The sequence below is a fragment of the Lissotriton helveticus genome, chromosome 1_1 (assembly GCF_964261635.1).
Source record: "Lissotriton helveticus chromosome 1_1, aLisHel1.1, whole genome shotgun sequence".
In the NCBI taxonomy this organism is placed as follows: domain Eukaryota; kingdom Metazoa; phylum Chordata; class Amphibia; order Caudata; family Salamandridae; genus Lissotriton; species Lissotriton helveticus.
This window is the reverse complement of record NC_136057.1, coordinates 1995916030-1995936765: the sequence shown is the minus strand read 5'-3', so window position 1 is coordinate 1995936765 and position 20736 is coordinate 1995916030. Positions and strand designations below refer to the sequence as shown.

The 20736-nt window shown below is 40.8% G+C and overlaps 1 protein-coding gene across 4 annotated transcripts in view; it reads right to left on the bottom strand.

Moving 5' to 3' along the window:
• The window catches only part of LOC144755443 (putative ferric-chelate reductase 1), a 552454-nt gene that overhangs the window by 439452 nt on the left and 92266 nt on the right, over positions 1-20736 (bottom strand). For all 4 annotated transcript variants that reach the window (XM_078644381.1, XM_078644371.1, XM_078644398.1 and 1 more), the window contains 2 exons: positions 13212-13410; positions 10492-10628 (listed from right to left, as the gene is read on the bottom strand). In XM_078644381.1, the coding sequence (XP_078500507.1) occupies positions 10492-10628; positions 13212-13410 (336 nt within the window). The remainder of the gene's footprint in view (positions 1-10491; positions 10629-13211; positions 13411-20736) is intronic.

Genomic DNA, 20736 nt, shown 5'->3' with positions numbered 1-20736 from the left:
GGGCGGGAGCCCCGGCTCCCGCCCTGGAATAGCAAACTGTGTACACATTATTCACATTTATTTGAAGCAATGATAACAAAACAATAAACACACTGTAAATTAATCACAATGAGCAAATACTGCAATTTATAAGTTACAATAACAGTGCCCCAAAGAAAGAGAAAGAGAAGTGAGGTAGCGTGATGCTGTGAAGAAGAAAAGAATAAGTAAGAATGATAATATTCGTGACTAAAAATTAGATCAAATTCTTGAATTTGTTGAATTTTATACACACAATAAATCGGCTTCAGGTCCCTGAGCCAAAGAGAGGAATCATAAATTATCCCATTGCTTATCAAAAAAAGTCTATATTGACACTGGTATGTAATATCCAGGAAATGCGGGCGGTGTCAACTGAGAAGGAGGGGAGGTAGCAGTCGACGTTTCGACCCCACGCTACAGCAGTAGGCGTACTTGAGGCCTTACATCGGGGTCTTCATCAGGACAAGGATGTAAAGAAGGGTGCACTATAATTTCTGTAAGAATATAAATAATTTAACATAAGTAAACATACCCATATAAATTGGGAGAAATTACGATAGTAAATATTCACACCGTAACGAACGGTAGAGAAATTAATTAAGCAAATTACCATGATACGTAGAGGTATTTTCATTCGCTAATCAGTTACGGAAATCCACTTTCCAAATTCATCAAATTCTAAAAGATAAAAATTAGAACGGCTGTGTCATGCCCCTTACTAAGAAGATAAAATGACATTTGTAGTTATAGTATCTCTGTCAGTTAATGATAAAAAATCACTAGTCTATCCATTAATCGATCCTAAAACAACAACACACTCCTAGAATAGACCAGGATAAACCAGACTCCATCCAAACCCGTAATTTCAACTGGGGTTGTCATTCTTTAGACATAGTTATGTAGACAAGTATGGACAATTATAGCCACTGAATTATGATCGCAAACACATATTGCAATGAATTTGAAAATATGTGCCATTGGGAGTGTCATTGATTTGACACAGATGTTTAAACAAGTAGAGACAAAGATAATGCATTACCCAATATGAGTTATGATCACAACCACATATCGCAATGGGTTTAAAACAAAGAAAGGGGTTGTTAATACCACTCTCAGATGGTGTTTATCAAAGGTTGACATCATGAGGTTTGTAATTCATACCGGAGGGTAGATGGCCAAAGCGTCTAATGGAAAGAGACCGGAACGTAATGTAAAAAGCCTACGAAAATCGAAAAGGAGGTATTACTCGTGTCGGTTTCATCCACAATATTGACCGTGTTAGGCACCCAGTGCTAAAGAAACACATACCTAATCGGGGCAGGTACTTCGTACTTGAATCAACTCGCTCGCATCTGAAGGGTTTCTGCAGTCGGGGAGATTACTATCAGTATAAAATAAATGCGTGCCAACCTTAAGACAATGCCTCATTCTTACTGGTTTCTTACCAAGTAAAGGCGTCTCGTATTCCTAAATTAACTCTCCGTGGCGGGAGGGGTGAACTCTACGTACTCGCGCCCAAGCAGAGTCTAAAAGCCGCAGATATAGACAAAGTACTAACACTCGGATAGTTCCGGGTCGTTTCTAGGGGCAACGGTTAGTCACAAATATTATCATTCTTACTTATTCTTTTCTTCTTCACAGCATCACGCTACCTCACTTCTCTTTCTCTTGCTTTGGGGCACTGTTATTGTAACTTATAAATTGCAGTATTTGCTCATTGTGATTAATTTACAGTGTGTTTATTGTTTTGTTATCATTGCTTCAAATAAATGTGAATAATGTGTACACAGTTCACAGGGACCCTCATTTTGTATATCGTATAGCACCCAGGTCCCGCGTGGATTTTCTTGGGTAAAAACCCCCCCTTTTTCTCAACTGGAATAGCAAACAGCAGTGCCCCGGGTTTGAGGATCCAGGGACACTGCAGGAGCTGGCCCTGGGGGGTGGCAGTCCCCAGGGCCATCAAAGGGCTCCAGGAGGGTAGCCGCGCAGCCCCCCTCCCAACATTGTATAAAAGACACTGGTCCTAGACCTTACTCTAACAAGATACAAACAAAATTCCTATTTGGTATATTAATAAAATCAGGAGCTGCTGAACAACAACTTGTGGGCTCACTGTATTTAATAAATTATTCAAAACATAAATGAAAAAGTGCAACACAACATAACCTTATCCACTATGCATTTTATTTTCAGGTTAAGTGGAGATAGAGGGTCAAAAAACTTTCTGACAATATGAATTAAAGTAAAAGGAGGTTGCTCAAAAGGGGAACGTGCTTGAAATGAGGGTGCTGAAGTGAGTAGGAAGTGAAAATAATTCAGTTGAATGACATGGGAAGCTTTAAACATTTTAAAACCTGGACTGGTTGTAAGTCACCGTCCTACAAGGCCTGCCCCCCCCCACACTTTTTTTGCATGCCCCCGGGACTTGGCCCCACCCAGGGGCTAATTATCTTCGAAGTGAGGGAGGCCGCGCTTCGTTTTTTTTTTTCATGGCAGAATCCGCGCACTCTGCGCAGATTTTGCCGTTTTTTTTTCCTTGCAGGCCTAGGTGTTATGGGTGTTTTTACCCTGCCCCCTTTTTGCATTTTGCGCACTTTTTTAAAGGATATCTTTTGCATCGGTTCTACCGAGGCATAAAATGGCTGCCAACACTTCCTGGTTTGGAGTGTTGACAGCCAGTTTCCAGACAATTAGCATGCAGCTCGTGACCGGGAGGGTGCGCGCAGGGTCCGCTCAGGGTGCGCGGATCCACCGTGGCCATAGATATATATGTGATTTTACTTTTGATTTTCTCAGGAACTACTGAACGGATTTACACCATTTAACCAAAAGGCAAGACTCTGAACCAAGGGCTAGCTTTTTTGCCAAATTTGGTGTAATTCTGTTCAGCAGTTCGGGCTGTAGCTGCGACCAAAGGTTCCTATGGAAAATTGAATTGGAAAACACGTTTTGGGACCCTCCTTTTTTCTCAGCCCCCGCTTGATGAATCACCCTGAGACTTTCAGGTTAGCAGCGGACTGGAGCTGGCCAAAAGTTTTGAAAATTTCACAAAGATTCGTCAACTGGCGCAAAGGTTTTTGGGAATAGAATGTTGCGGATTTCCTATGGAAAATAGGTCCTAACTATAACTACCTACTGGCGACCACCAGTAGGTAATAAATATAAATATATATTTTTTTAAATTACAGGAAACCATTGTATTCGCAGTTCAAAATACAGAAGGACTCTCACTCCAGGATTTAATTCATGAAATTAGTTGTTTTGGTTTAAACGGCAACGCGTTTCGACCACAGAGGTCTTGCTCCAAGCCAACTTGCACATAAACACAACCATCATTTAAAGTGTAATGATACAGACATAAAAGACAGACAACTGATTTGGCTGCTTTGCATAGATATCCAATTCTGGAGTGCGAGTCATGTTGTATTCTGATCTGCAAATACATTGGTTTCCTGTAATTGAAATACAGCCTTTTCATGGCGGTGAGCCTGCCTTGAAAAGGCTGCTGGTGAGGGTACTAAGGGGCCCTACAGAGTTCCCTGGTATCTCAGGCCATGGGGATACATGCAGAAAGGCCCATGTTGCTCCCCCCCTGCGTGCATGCACCACCTTTCCTGCACGTATGGACTGCAGAGTCCATGCTGTGCAGGAACAGGCATTGTGGTGCCTTTTTAAATAGCACCACTGTGGGAACGACAAAGGACCACCCTCCAGACACTGAGGAAGCTCGTAATCAGGCAGGCGGTGAGCTTTGGAAGTGACTCCGCACTCCCACACTACCAATCTCAGAATCAGGCCCTTTGTTACTAGTCACTAAGTACCATGAGAAATGAGTGTTGAATCAGAAGAGGGCAGAGACAATATGCCAAAGATCAAATCAGGAAATGTTAACAAGAGACCCAAGTTGTAATGTAGTAGAAACATATATGAATATTTAGAGGAGATGGTACATTTACACACCATGGGCTCAAATGAGGGAAAGTCTAATGTAATAAGTTTACATACATTTAATGGAAATATTGTCTCTCTAAATCACAGTAATAGCACCACATTTTTAGGTCGAGCCTGAGGCAGCTGCTCTGGCAATGATATGTTGCAGTTCAGTATGGGAGAGAAGCCACCCCCACTCACCCCTCCATATTTTTAATTGGTTTGCGTGTTTGTCCTTTGTAAATGCTAGCTTCTGATTCATAAAGAGGCTTGTTAGTCCCTCCTTAGTACCACCCTGATGTAATGTGTAACCTCCCATGGCTACTGGTTTCTTTACTTTGGTTCTTGCACTGTGCGTCTTATTGATTCTTGTAAGCACTATTTTCATTATTGAGTTTGTCCTATTTTGGGCAGGACGACGTGTTTTTAGTTTAGATTCAGTGCGCTGCCCGTGCTTTCACTTTTGAAGCTGCTGGGACAATCTCAACTGCTTGTTTACTTACAGTGCATGCGCTCATAACGTAGGGGTTCCTTACAGTACACGCGCTCATAACGTAGGGGCACACTGACCCCCACTCGTCTCTCACCGGAGGGCTTCCGCGCTCTGCTCACCCAGTAATGTGGTCTGTACTCTAGCAGCGACGTTGAACAATGTATGCCTCCGTAGGAAGCGGGCTCCTGGGTCTCGGGCTGACAACGATGGAGTGAGTTGTGCGGGTGGCTGTTCTGAGCTAAGACTTGTAAGCAGTGGTGTACCAGAGAGTCCCTCACACCCTTGGCTGCAGCCTCAATGCTGGCAGCCTCACATGTATCCAATGACAGAGAAACCTAATCAGGTCCCATCCCTCACTTCAAGTGGGCTGCACTCAAGTAGGAAAGGAGGCCTGTGAGGTTCATCAGCGGCCTGTAGGTCAGTTGTGATGAACTGCTATGGGGGGGGGGTGTAAGAGAGATTAAAGACTTGTTAAAGCAGGAATGATCAAATGAATTCACTCATCTGTGTGAATTGGCAGGGAATTAACATTTACTCATTCACAAAGAGCTGGTACCGATTGATGCATTTGTGAATGATAATTTAAAATGTGGCAATAATGACGTAAAGATAAGTTGAGAAAAAGTGCAGAGGAATGAGTCAGAGGTGAGCGTATAGTGGTCAGGAGATTGGTGTGACTCCAGTAAAGGAGAGCGCTCCTACAGAGAGGGGAAAAAAGTGTAGCTCCTGATAGAGTAATATACCAGCCCTTGGTTTGGCCACAGATGCAGGGATAAAGGCCGGCAAGGGACAGAGACCTTCTGTCCGTTCCTTTGCATTCCCAAACAGGAAACATTTCCCTAAAACATGCCTATGTCCAATAAAGGGACGGGTGTTGCATCACAGTGGTTGCTGGCGTCTAAGGGAATCGGGGGTTGAGAATAAATAGAAAGAACTCAAACCGGCCTACTTCAAGGGATTCCAAAAGTGTGATTTTTGGACAAGTATGCCATATGGGACACACTAGGAAGCTGTTTTATCCACTGCACTTCCTAAAAACAAAACATATGAATGGGTCCTTATGTAATGTTACTGTAACTGGTGCTCATCTAAAGCACTCCAATACCTTTGGGTCGAGTTTCTGCAACATAAAACTGCAAGAATTAAAAAAGAAGTTTGTGCTATGAAAAAAACGGCAAAGATTTGTATTTTTAAACTCATTACCGTGTTTAACATCAGAGAAGCACCTCGACAGCATACGTTCAATTTGCCATTGAAGAATTGGGAATAAATTCCACTGCTTTAGCTTCGTCATCAAAACCAACCTACTTTTATGCTTTAATATTAGAACGAGAGCCCCAGCAATGTCCCATAAGCAATATTTATTTATAACAACTCAGTGTTACTTGTTTTGGACCAATGAAAAAGTTCACTACCTACCCACATTCTAACATGAATAACTCATATCCGGCACGTAATAGGGCAGGGCCGTCCTTGTACATCTCCTACACTAAGACCCTCCATAAAGAGCAATGAACTTGAAACAAATGGAATTCTATACTGCAGGAGAAAACAGACTTTTTACACCTCTCCATGCTGAAGCACTTCACCTTTGTACATCAGATTATTGAACTGCATTGAGAGGTAGGAATTGAAAGTAATACTTTTTAAACATGATCTTAGAAACATTCCTGCCCATCCAACCCCCGCTTACCCCTCCCCCTACTGCCCAACGACTATGCCATTAGCAATGCCTTTTATTTATGTTTTGGTTTTTAAAACATAAATAAAAGGCACTGTCATTTACAATGTCAACAGCTTAAACTTGTGTAAATGCGAGACCAATTGCATTGCAAATGCTTGTTTATAATCCTCATCAAGGATTGTATTACAAGCTTCAAAACAGATCTCACCAGGGCCAATGTTGCACAGTGAGAACAATGGGTGAGGCCAATAAACAGCCTGGGGGTACCTCTTTTTAGCCTGCTGAAATCTATGTAAAGATATGTGCTTACTGATTTCCCATTCAGTTCAAACACACAAATAAGGGATTGGGGCAATACCACACCACCAGTAGAATTGGTCAGTATATGTAATGATTTATCAGTTTATGTATTTCTTAGGTCTCGCTAGAGCCAGCACACACGCTGGTCTGCAAGACATTTAGAAACTGGCTTTTAAAAGTGCTACCAAAGCCTTTTGCCGGCCACCAGCATGCGGTCACGTGCGCGTGAACATGCACAGGCCATCTGGCTTTTGTAATGGCTCATTAAGCCATTCTCCTCCACCCCCTCTTTCTCTCTTCTCTAAGTACCCCCTCACTGCTCCCCCTCCCTCTTCTGACGTGATTTCTCTTCTTCAGCTTCTGATGTGATGTGATTTTTGTTCTTTAAACATCCAAACAGAAGGTCCTGTTCCTGCGCTTGTGTTAAACCAATAACATGCGCCACTGAATAACCCTGGAAAGGTGAGGCGACTGACTCACACGGAAAGCATCATGCGCCTTGGTGACCATCGCGCGCACCGGAGAGCACTTTACTGAGGTGGGGCTCCTCTGTGGGGCAAAAACAGGAATCTTTAGAGTTTTGCATTGGTGAGCACAAACTGCTCACGGCTCGCTGTTCACTGCAAGGAAATTAAATACATGCTTTTAACACCAAAGGGGAAAGAAAGGAGCATGATAGAACCTTAAGGAAATCTTTGCTCTTTGTAATGTTCTATTACAAAAACAATTCTGTGTATTCGTCCATATCAAACATACCCTAATAGGGTATGTTAGAGGTATGAAAACACAATATGAGGCATGAATAGTTTCAAACCTTTAGATACAAATAATTTTACTTGGCAGCATTTGGGCCATGAGTAAGATGTGTACGGAGCTGAATTTCCGTGTTGAATTCCATACCACACAATTCTAAGAGGTCCGGATGTGAGAACACCTGGCCCAATTTTGATAGGCAGAAAATCCAGATCGTAAAATTGCATTGGGAAAGGACTGCATTGTAGCCTGTTTCTGTTGCTCTGCTGCCAGTGGTAATATGTGGCAGGGGTGGACCAAATTATGTGGCAGGGTTGACTAAACCATGCGTCAAGAAAAGGAAACTTAAGCAGCATAATATGGCAGATTTCGTGAAAGTATTACTTCATTATTTTTACACATCGTAACTCTGTATGGGCAAATATTTCAACTCATTTGGTCCAGTTTGACATAAAGAGTCAGCAGAAAGCAACTGAAAGACAACCACCTTTGCAAAAGGCCTTCCACAGGGCATGAAAACGTTGACATGCTTTTAGTAACTTTCGATCCATTTTAGCTAAAAACATTTTTTTGTTTAATTCTGTTGATTATGCAGCAGATGAAAGAGAAAATTTTAATCAAATAATTACACATTTTTATTCAGTAAGAAGTAGTTTATTATCAGGTTTGTAACTTAATTTCATATTAATTACACTTTCATAGATAACTAGAGTAGGAGTTTCAGACCCATAAACCAACCGAACTCACAGGTTAAAGCATTGAGCATAACCTAAAACAAGAAAAATAAACATTGGCATAGCCAATAGGTCTCGATTGTTTATACTGCACCAGACAATGGCTGGCTGCTTAGAGGTCTGTCTATCCGTTTCTCACCTGTCTCAACCCTGTCTTATTTATGACAATAGTTTCAGGTCTGAATCAGTGTCAGCTTAGCATCTGACATTGTAAATGAGGCATTGCCCCTCATACAGTGATCTATGATTGGCAATGGAGAGCAGGTTGCAAATTAATGTGGCGATACAAAAGGGGAGGATGGACGGAGTGTTTGAGCAAATCAAATACTCACCCCCAGTCAACTGATCTGGGTTTAATCCATCACCATTCTTTAGCTCACTCAGCCACCCCAGTTCAGACATGGCCATATGCAAATCAGTCTGACCCTGTGCCTCATGGGAACAGTCCAGCCCGAACTGCCAAGCCATGTTTTCCATGGACCGGAAACAAGCATCCTGGGACCGGTTTCGGATTCATAATCCTCATCAGCCAGGCTATCTTGAATCCAGTGGCCAAGTGAGCAAGGGACTCACGTCTGAGCACACCCTGCCATACTTAGGGCGAACAAAGCGATACAAAAGGGGATGATGGACGGAGTGTTTGAGCAAATCAAATCCGCCCCTGGGAAGGCATGGCTTGGCAGTTCGGGCTGGACTGTTCCCATGAGGCACAGGGTCAGACTGATTTGCATTTAGCCATGTCTGAACTGGGGTGGCAGAGTGGGCTAAAGAACGGTGATGGATCAAACCCAGATCTTTTGACTGGGTGTGAGTGTTTGATAGGTTCAGATGCTCCGTCCATCACCACCCCCTTTTGTACCGCTTTGGCCGCCATAAGTGTGGCAGGGTATGCTCAGACGTGAGTCCCTTGCTCACTTTGCCACTGGTTTCAAGCAAGCCGGGCTGAAGACAGCTGGAATGCCAGAAACCGGTCCTCGGAAGCTTGTTTCCGGTCCAGGGAAGGCATGGCTTGGCAGTTCGGGCTGGACTGTTCCCATGAGGCACAGGGTCAGACTGATTTTCATATAGCCATGTCTGAACTGGGGTGGCAGAGTGGGCTAAAGAACGGTGATGGATCAAACCCAGATCTTTTGACTGGGTGTGAGTGTTTGATTGGTTCAGATGCTCCGTCCATCACCACCCCCTTTTGTACTGCAAATTAATGTGCCCAAGTGGATAGGGACAGCATCTTAGCTTCAACGTTCTCGCATGCACAATTAAACTCTTCCGTGAGAGGCACTCCCAGTTCCATCAGAAAGCTGGGAAACTTAACTCGGGTCCCCCAGCCTCTAATGATGCAAAGTATTGTCTTACCTAGAAGCAAGCAAGACAATCACAATGCTGCTCCTCGCTGTAAAGAGCTGTATTCGGAATGGCTAGCACAAGTATTGCTACTTTGATGCAGTTGTACTTCTTTAATAATACAGTAAAATCATGTCAAATGAATAAAACCAACCACTATCACCAGCAAGAATACTAGTGACAATTGTGTGGCTAAAATGTGCACAAGTGCAATTTTGCCGTGCAATTTCCCCTCTTCCCCACAGATCTGAAAATCATGAGGTAAAGCTTAGCAAAAACATTATTTTAAATGTACGAGGCTGGTAGCGTAAAGACATTCAGCCTGCAAAGTAAATAGGTTGCATAGTGAAACAAGCATAGGCAAAGTCATTAGGTCTGGTGTTGGCTGCCAGCCTTCTGGCAATCCTTGCTTTGTTTTGTCATGGTTTTTGCAAAACATTATTGTTAGGGAATATGCCAGACCCTCATCAAGAAAGAAAGAAAGAAAGAAAGAAAGAAAGAGAGAATCACTTAATACAGAACATTTTTCAAATCAACACAATTTGGTATGCTGTGAAATGACAGCAGTCAGAAAAGCAAAACACTCCACAAGGAATTTACACCAACATTGGCAGGGGATGAGATCTGATAAAGATGGAATGTGCCGTTTGTTCACATCAGAAGCGTCCAGGTATCACATCAGGCACTAAACACAAAGCCAACTCTAAAGTAATTATAAAGTAAAAAGAGTAAAACACTTGCACTTTAAGGGAGCTAGCCTGTGTGCGGATGTGCTGCTTGTGAAGAGCAAAATGCTGTCACTCAAAGCGAAGTTAACCTGTGGCTTAAGTAAGCTGACCCATGGCCCATGCTATATGCTGTAGTCGGCGGAAACAAAATGTGAATGAAACAACAACAGAACAATGGTTGAAGAGAGGTGGTTCAAAGCCCCTATATGTAAGTAGATTATACATATTTTAGTAAAATCAAAAAGGTCTTGGCTAACACCAGACCTTAAAATGCAGGAGATTATATAAATTGGCATGGTTTGGTAAAAATCTGCAGGTTAAGCGACCGTAGTGGTGTGGTTTGTTAATGCTCACCATCATCAGATTATCTTCTAACTAAATAATTTGCATTATTCATATCTACACTTTAAAGGGAACACATATGAAAAGTGCAGAGTACATGGCCAGCTTCATCATTAATAAATTTAAGATTACAGGACAGAGAGAAAACAGACTTTAACATACCGTCACGCTGTTGCAGGGAAGTCCCTGTGTGTTTGCATCTGTTACACTGAATGTACCAACAATAGCATCCCCCGTCGTGGTACGGGCTTGCAGCAAGAACCCTTTAAAAGTGAAACCAGAATTTGCTTGCAGAGTCACTTGGGAAGGGGAGACAAGGAATGGTATAAAATCGGTATCATTGTCAGTTTCAAAATGGTATTCTAGTTCACAAAACACGATATCTAAATTTCAATACAGTATAATAAATAACATAATGACAAATGTTTGAGCAAAACAGAACCTCATCTATTGTCATATTCGCAAACTACGTTTTAGTGACATGTAACATAGCCAAATACGCTTGATTTATCCATTTGATCACATTTCAAAGTGAAATGTTTTGATGAGGACCTAATGACGTTATTTTAAAGGTCGGGCACGTGCCACTGACTTTTCGTATTTTACCAAAAAGCAGGAGAACAGCTGTATTCGCATATAAACTTGATTTGGCAGGCATTAAACCTTTATTTTACTCATACTTTGTTCGCCAACTTTCAATATCACAAAAGGACTGTTCTTGGGTCTCCACCCGCATTTTTCTAGGTATAGCGAGGTTAACCACAGGTATATACACAATGATTGGTTGTTTTCGGGAAGCTTCCTCCTGCCAGTCTCATGCTCATGTCTGCCGCTCTCAGCCATTCACTTGGAGACTTTGTCATTCCTATTTCGGATCAGCCTAGAGGAGTATTACTCTCTCATTCCTTTTACGTTTGGGAGTATTACCACGACACATGCGATGCGTCAACGGGAATGAAGATGGTGCATTGGTTTCAGTAAGTCAGAGATTATTTGGTGAATTCTAAAATCAATACATTTTACACTATAACCAAACATTTACTTAACTAAATGTAAAATCACTATAGTATTTGTCAGGTAATATTTTTACAGAAATCTTTTGTATGCAAAAAATTCTAAACAATAAAAAATACCTTCTTTATACATAACATGACAAAAATTATACAGCATTTACATACTTTTCTAGATCATAATTGAAGTATAAGTCTTTTTTATGGTTTTTTTTTATGTGTTCCTACTTCCTGGCTTGCCTGTATAGTTTGTGCAGACATAAAAAAGCTTGCGTGCAAACAGCACAGTAGTTCCAGGCGTTTCATTGTATCCAACCTGGTCACTTGAATTTCAATGAACTCTGAACTAGAGGCATACATTTGTGAACAAAATATCTTTCGTCGACACTAAATGAATACTGTAAAAAGACAGTAATTCATTTTCATTTTGCTCTCCAATATACATGTAACACCAGAGGTGGGAGAAAGTTTTTGAAAAGTAAATAAACATTTGTTTGCATGGATATTCTGCACAGTTATGCTAGACTTGCGCAGAATAAGGCACATGGACTTATTGCCAAAGCATATAAAATTAACTTAATAAACAAACTCTGCTTAGATTTAAAGAAAAAATAATTCAGGCTCAACCATTGGTACCAACGGCACAAGCAGCACGTAATTCTCCAGAGAAATGTGCATTAGGGTCAGGTCAAGTTCAATTGAGAAGTAAAAAATACAACATGAAAAAAACTCCGAAAACATGTGATAGGCAAAGAGATGCTAAAACACTAAGAATTGGATAAGGGGATTCTGCCAGGTCTCAGGGTCCACAGACAGGGGACTGTAGAGCACTCAACTCATGTTATGCAAGAAGATGGAAGGTAAGACTGAGCGTGTATTCTTTTATCAGTACTGGACATTACAAATGATGGTTTACGCATCACTGCAGTTTGATCATCTTAGCTTTATTGATTTGGATATCAAGGTCCCTGCTATTATATCCAGGGTTCTGCACAATGTTTTATAATTGACAAGGTAGATTGAATGGGTGTGGTTCCAAAGTCCTCTGTACTTATCATTACAGAAGATGTTTGAACGTATGGGCATAGTTTCTGTGTTGTTCAACTGACTGATGGAAGTTGATGAAGTCTTGTGGTGGCTGGCAGGTGTCCACCAACCTGATGTCTGGTAGAAGCTAATTGCCATGTGAAGAGTGTCATGCGCACTCTTTAGAGACAGGGAGGCACACATCTCTGATAGCAGATGCCTGAGGGAAGAGGTTAAAATAGACACTTTAACAAAAGGTGTCCTCTTTAACAAAGGCTACCACAACATTGTGAGCTGGTAGAGGGGAAACCAGACATACTACACACTCCTCAAAACAGTGAGTTTTGAGGGACTTCTGAAACAGTGTGGAAATTTGGCACTGAAAGAAGGTAAGCGCGTTCCAGTGGTGGTAGTCTGGATAAAAAAGGCCCTGCCTCTTTCGGGGGCCCACCTAAAACGAGAACAAACAGTAAATGCGCCTGTTTATTTTATTTGTGAAGGATAGGTACTGGCTAGAAAGTTCAGGCTTTTATTCTCTTCCAACACGACATAAAACTAAAGTCCATGAAAGAATTTACAGACTCAATATCATATCTAACATTGCAGACAAAGCAGAGGAAAATAACAAAAAAGTTCAAATTAGACCTGTTGTTAGTCTGATCCTGGTTTGTCATTATCTCTAGTCCTTAAGTATTGTATGGTTGTTCTGGGTTTATGCATACACATGCTACATGTCACAACTAATATATAAAGCGGGGTGTGTCTTAAAAAGATTTGCCATCAAAATAACAAGGAGATGCATAGGTTTTTATAAGATATCTAACTTTATGCCATGACTTACAGTACCTGTGATACGATCTCCTGCAGTGTAAGAAGTGTTGGAGGCAGAGACGCTGAATGGCGCAGCACCATTGTTAGGACTAACAGCTCCATGCACTGGAAGCATATTAGAGCACGATGGGCTAATTTGTCCATTTGGATAGGCGAGTGCCACTTCATGGAGGGCACAACAAACAAAAACGACAAATCCAGAAAACATTTCCACCTGGAAAATAGAAAAATGAAATGCATAATGCAGATGCAGATTTACTATTCAGCAATTGAATGAAGAATTGACAACATTGAAGAGGCATCCAGGACACTGATTTCAAACCACTATTTTACATAAAGAAGGCAACACATGCATTTGAAAAAAACTAAATTGCGGTTTCTCACTGTATTCCAATTCAGGGCTAACATTCTGATCTGAAGGTTTGGGCAGAAATAGGAATAATGATTTGTGTGATTGTTATCACACTCTTGCTGTCCTCCACTGGCATATTTTGTCTAGTCAAACCTGCTCAAAACGCCAGGAAAAAAAAGGAAAATGTTGAATTTTGGGTGTTGGATACCGAGACTGCAAGTTGTGCTTCACGTTCAAGTTGAAAACTCGGAATACGAGGTATTAACCTTAGCTGGTGAGTATCCTACTATGGCGTAAGGGCATTTACCAGGTATGTTAAATTAAAAATCCTACCCTGTTCTTCACAACTTGTAGTCTTTCACCAATACCATTCGCGTTACACCCAGTTTTGCGATAGTCGCTTCTGTTGCCTTGTCACATGTGTGAAATGCAGTGGCTCACCCTTCCCCATTTTTGCTCCAATGACATGACTGCATCTGGCTTTCGACCATCTTCGGCAGCCAGACATACTACTTCACAGTGTGACTGTGTCGATCATGGATGGCACAGTACTTTTTCACATCCAGGCAGGATATAAGGCCTTTTGCCTAAAGGTTGTCTCCATCCTCTTTTAAGAAGCAGAAAGGAACCGCCCCTTTAATTTATGAAGGTGAATTTGTGAAACGATATAAGAAGCATGGATTATCCAACTGTCTGCCTTTCAATGATCTGCAATGTCCCCTAGTTTTTTTTTGAGTTACAGAAAGGATCTGAACTAGGTCATTTTTCGATGTTGTAATAGACTACATTCACTTGTGAAATCTTACAAGTGATGCAGAAAAACTATTGTAAAGTACATTAATAAATTACTTCTTCTGATGGGCGTTACACAAAATATAGATAATGTGCTGCCATTTGAATATTCTACAGGGGGACATGCATTTCTTTTCTACAAAAACAAGCTGGACAGAGGACTAAATGTAGAGTTTTTGCCTCCTTCAATGTCTCATCCACTTGTATTAACTTCAATCATCGCCAAGAGGTACATACAATGTCTCAACCACGTATATTACCTTTAATCATCGCCAGAAGAGGTACTTTGCATGTAGATGAAAGCAAACAAATGACACTCTATGTTTCGTGTTGCCACTTCGGTCGGTATTTACTGGTCAAATCTGTGTTTTTCAGTGTGTTTTCTTTTTCTTTTATCTTAACTGACAGTTTAACTTAAGTATAATCAAGTATTTCATATGGCTGTATGTGAGAATACCATTAACAAAATATCGCTATTTTAAAAATATTGTCCCGTTGGGTGTAGATGTTCTCTTATTAACTCTAATGGGGTGACATTATTGTAAATAATATCCTGGGCTCAAGATTTCTGTCAATGTTAAGAAATTTTGGTACCACACTATTTGATATTTATTAAACTTATGAGTGAAGGAGCCAGATTACTGTATAAATCGACTATGACTTTAAGTCCAATTTCAGACCCCAGATAAACAATAAAAATATGTGATCACCGCTGGACTCAAATTTTGCCCATAGAACTATAAAACAATCAAAGTTTAAAATACTATGAGCAAAAATAAATTAATGTAAACGGGAAACCCAGATCTAAATGTAGATGTTTGCTCATGTTTTACCTCCAGATTGAGTTGGGGGGTATTAAATGATAGCCTATAAGTCCTACACAAGTCACCAAAAGCACATTAATTAAGCAAAGCTTTGGTGGAGTATCCAACATATTAGTCAACATACAATGCAACAGTATATTTTTGACAAAATGTCTGCATCTAAAGACCAGTTAAAGAACTTTATTGCCACTGTTTATAAAATTGGAATTAGGCACAACTTTGTCGGTTACCCTCAAAATAGTACGCTTCTCGTGGATTTGGGGACCTTATTATCTAATACATCAGTCATGACAGAATCAAAACACTGTCTCACTTGTGGTGTGGGTGTGCAAGCCTCTTCTGGCAGCTGCAATATTAAGGCACTCTTCGACAGTGCAATGGTATCAGTAAGTCTGCTGTGGTCCCACAGCTGTTTGACAATTCTGACTCAGTTGTATCTGAATAGTGTTCAGTATTCACAGTGATGCCATGTCATATTGTAATAAGTCTGAGGCAACAGTTTAAAAGGGTTGGCAGGGCTTTAATAGTACATGCATGTGTTAGTATTTTGAGGTCAAGGGACATTAGGATGTCTTCTCCCTTATCCTCGCATTTTGCTGGACAGTGTTTTTGTTACCCCAAACACGGTCATCTGCCACATCAGAAGGGCCATGTCCGCCTATCTGGAACTGTAATCCAGCTGCAGATTGGCACTAACACCAACATAGAAAGTATTTGCTGAATCAGGCATGCTTGCGGGCGTGCCTTATTATTCATGTTCAGTGGCCATTTCCTGACTTCTGTTTTTTCTCTGGCTAGCCTCGTAGCCTGCACCAAAATTAATGACAATACCTAGCAATTTTACCAGGACCTGTCAGGAGCTGCATGAACTTTTAGATGGTAAGCAGGCAAAACAGGACATCCATTGGTCTAGTAGTACCCAAGTACTGAACCACCATCGACCACTGCTGAAGTGAAGCATCACAGCCCATGAAGCAGGGATAAGAAGGGCGAGAGCGTACGTGTGAGTGTATCCATGAACACAAATGATATGAGTGCATAACCGCATAAATGGATTTTGCAGTTTGTTATGTGTGTGAATGTGTGAGCATATGTAAACTCATCTGGCAGCTGTTAGCATCCTAGGATATTTTTAGCCCTCCCGGAAAATTGTTGGTTACCTTACTTATTTGGGCACTGAAGGATCACCTGACATATAACAGACATGTAGTTGACTTTCCTTGCAGATGGTGAGCTTTCCTGAGATATGGTGATTCTCTTGGGCAGAGGTGTATAATTATTGGCACAGGAAGCCCACTTCTGATATCTGGAGGCCACACCTATTATCTGTGATCTGTGCATACGGAGGACACCTGTTGTATCTGCTGAACACACGCAGTACATAGTAGGTACTCTTGTAAACGGCATACTGCCCTTGATATTAGTGTGTCTCCTTGGCATAAATGGCTATGCCCAACATCTGGTAGAGATCCGTTGCATAATGTAGACATCACAAATACTGGATGGCCACACATGAACCCTTGTGGTCTTCCTGGCATCTTTTGACTATCTCTGAACTTTGGTGGGCATTCCTGGCTTAGGGTGAACCGTAGAGACATATGGAAGCCACTTCTTATGTATGTTTGCTACCCCTTCCACAAACAACCCTAAATAAAGTTGGACATCTCTGATGTCGGGGCCTCCCTGGCATAAAGTATTATCTCTGGCAGATGGTTGATAATTGGTCTGTACTTGAGTTAAATGATGGGCATCCCTTATTGAATTTCCCTGACATATGATGTCATCCCTGACAACTGGTAGCCATCCCTGACAATTGGTGCCCTTCCCAAACATAACATTGCCATTAACCTTGGTATATGATTGTTATTTCTGGCACTTGGTTGATACATGTGGCATATGGTAGTATTCCTAGAAGAAAGGGGGTTTCTTGGCAGATAATGAGCTTTTCTTACATTTGGTAACTATCACTGCTATATTGTGGCCAAGTCATCCACATAGTGGCTATCCTCTTCTGAGGAACGATCACTTTTATAAACTCAGATGCCAAAGCATTTTGGGGAGCTTGTACACTGTCTTTTCAATGTTTCTTAAACTGCTGGAGTGGTGCACACTTTTAAAGTTATTGGGTATGGATTTGTTACTGCATTTCTGAGAGTGCTTGGAGTTATCGTGTCTTTTTAACATTCACTGTTTTCAAGCGCTTTTGGAGGTATTTCAATTGTATTATTCCTTCTGGTTGAAATTGTAGTTTTATTTTTGTTACTTGGCAATTGATTTCCCACAATAAGGCCTCACGGTATTAGAACTGCCACACATCCTTCTGCATCGTGAAAACATTTTACAGTACTTTGGAGAGTCTTTGTTATTGGAACTGAATGGGAACTGGTCCTTCCTACGTGTGTGGTTCCAGAGTGTGTAGCCTGTGGTCCACTGCCTTTGGTGCTCTTTTGAGTGTGCACTCAAATTATGCCTTGCTATGCAATTGTTATAGTCTAGGGATATAGATCTGCTCATGCATGCTTTGTGATCGCATCATCTGTGTTGTCCTGTGATGATGCTTCCTTTGCTGCCAGATGCTTACTTTGAGTCCCCTTCACCTATGTCCGATGCTGCTTCAACTTTAGGTTTCCCAGATGGGACCTATCTGGAGGCAGCACTCCTGCCACTGTTGCCTTCCGCTTCTGTTCAATGGGTTGGTGTTGATTCTCCTTGTCCTTTAGATCTTGCTCTTCAGGTCTCTGTTTAGTGTGGAGTCTGCAGATGCAAGTCCAAACTGGGGCATTCTGGAAGTGGATGTGGTGGATATTTTTGAGATGCCTCCTTTGAACTGGATGCCTTCTAAACTCCTTAATTGGTGTTTTAGGCGTTTAAAAATGTTTAATTTTTAGTAGCTTGTGTGGTTTTTTAATTTGATTTTTTTTGGCTTTATGCGCCTGCTTATACTATTAAAGTTTGTTTGAAATGCATGGCTTTTTACATATATTCATAGCTCTTGTGTACTTTCATATAGTTGTCTCATCCGACGAAGAAGGGTGTTGTAGAAATTCCACTTAGTCTGCCTTTTTAGCTCTGCTTTTTAACTTAGCATCTTTTTCTAACTGTGGTTTGCACATGCTTTCCCCTAATTCAAGATTGTACAGGCATGCATTTATCTCTGATAGCCATAGTCACCCTTTAGTCGGCATAGTTAGTATCAGGAACATACATACTAAAACACAATGCCATTGTTTTTATTTATTTGCTAGTAGGACACAATTTCTGCTCCCCAGACTAACTAAAGATGTTGTCCTGTGACTCTGGCACAGTGCAATAATCTTGTAGTTTTATTAACTAAACAGTGTTCATGCCGAAGTCGGGGGGAGGTTCACTTCAGACCTGAGCTATCATGGAAGCTGTCTGTGAGCTGTGACTGAGATGCATTTCGGCAGTCCCTGACCTTCATTCTGAGAAGAAAGATAGCAGTGCAAGAGGTGTGCAAGCCTGCCCATTCAAGACAGGGTGCATTAGTTAATGCACTAAAGGTGGCTTCCTGACACACTGTACCAAGGTATGGTGTTCAATCATGCCAACAAGTCTGTCAGATGGGTACTCCTGGCATGCTCTCTTTAGCATAAAAGTATTAGTGATAGATAGGAGTAACTTTAGAAACATTATGAACAATTAACTTGGTTGAATTGTATGTGTTTTTCACCTTTTCAATAATGCTGATAACAATGATTTGTTTAATCTTTCTAATAATCGCAGTTCAAATTTTACTTACAAAGATTAGAGCTTTACAATGAACATTTGAAAATGCATTATCATAACTTCTTTGTGCGATACCTTGGGCAGGAGTAGCAAACGAAAGGGATAAATCAGTTTGCACACATTCCTTGGGAATCAGAGTGGTCATGTTCGAGGTTACTGACAAAATCTATAACTCTGTAAGGTTAGGGGTACAGATGTGGTACTGTGAGCATGCCAAACCCAGATTTACTGATTATATAAAAAGTCTCAGTCTCTTTATTATGACCTTTTTATGATCTAATAATCAGTTCTTCTAAATTTGGAGGAACCACATAACAGTACAACAACGTCATTGTTAGTGGTGGATGCTGAAATTATAGCTCTAAGTTCTGTGATAATGCAGAATCATCTTGCGTTATATACCCTTCACGCGAAGAAGGGTGAAGTCTGCAAGATGCTGAAGGTTCAGCAATGCTATACGTGCATACCATCCACAAGAGTGAAGAGGTACAGTTGGAACATTATAGATTTAAAGGGAGATTTGAAGCAGTTGGAAGCTACAAGTGCTTGGGCCGCAATAGAAATTAATTCACTTCAGTAGGCAAATGGTTTGGAAATTTTAAAGTGGAAATTGTGGCACCATTTTGAAACCCCTTGTGATAATTGCCTTCTGTGCAATCTGTCTATGTGTAATCTTTAAGGGGTACAAGTACATGAAAGCAAAAAGAAAGGAGCAGGAAAGGAGAGGAATAAGAAGAAAGAGAAAGGATGTGGAACTAGAGGCGAGTCACTGTAGGTTCGATGATGACATTAAATACCTGGAAAACTCTAGATAAAAAATATTGAAAACATCAGGATTTTGAACTGGTCTCATCTGATAAGATTCATAAGTTGATTGTGATGGCTAACATCGCCATCAGAGGGGGGATTGAATCAGCACATTTTAGGCTCCACTCTTACATGTCACAGAAATGAAATTATATACTTGCATTTAACATTATATTCACTGTGTGGCTTAACTTCATTAACATGTGTGAAGCATTTAAATGCATTAATGAAATGTATTCACTATGAACACTAGTGACTTATTCACGTGGGCACTAATGTTCAGTTTAAAAATCTAAACACACATTCTTTATTCATGTTTACACTTCAAGTATATTTGCATATGTAAACATGCATTCTTTTAACTCCTGTTTTATGTTTATTCTCCAATTTACACATGTGCAGATATAACCATGTATTCGAAGTGCACATTAGATGCTTTGTTAAACTTAACCTGACTACAGGCCTTAGTCGAAATGCTTTTGGTTTTGGCTGCATGTTCTCTTTTTCTTACAGGTTTATTATCATGATTTTCGTTTGCTAGAGAAAGGCTTATTGTTTGTATTATACTGCTAATAGAGAGGCTGATGGGAAAACTTGGCAGAGAACATAGAAAATCAATGTATCAGGATGGCAACATGTTCAAGAATCAGTACTGCAGTCCCAGATTGATACATTGGGAAACTGAAGCGATGTTGCAGATGCACTCAAGTAATGATTTTATTGATCCTTGGCCGAGTGAAAGAAGATAACGACATTTCTGAATCTCCTGTTACTTTTAAATTTGTATACAGGGATTCCCTTTAGACTTTGCAAGGCACAGACCTCTCTGCTTACCCTCTTATTGCAAGTGTGCAGCGTAATGCTAAATACTTATTTTCTTTTTCCAAGACTCCTACTGGAGTCTGATCATGCTGACACCTTCCATTCTCAAGAATTAGAGACTCTTGATAGATGATCCTATATTTGGCCTATGTTTAGAAGAGAGAAGGGAATATTCTTTTTGGAACACTTGTTTGCT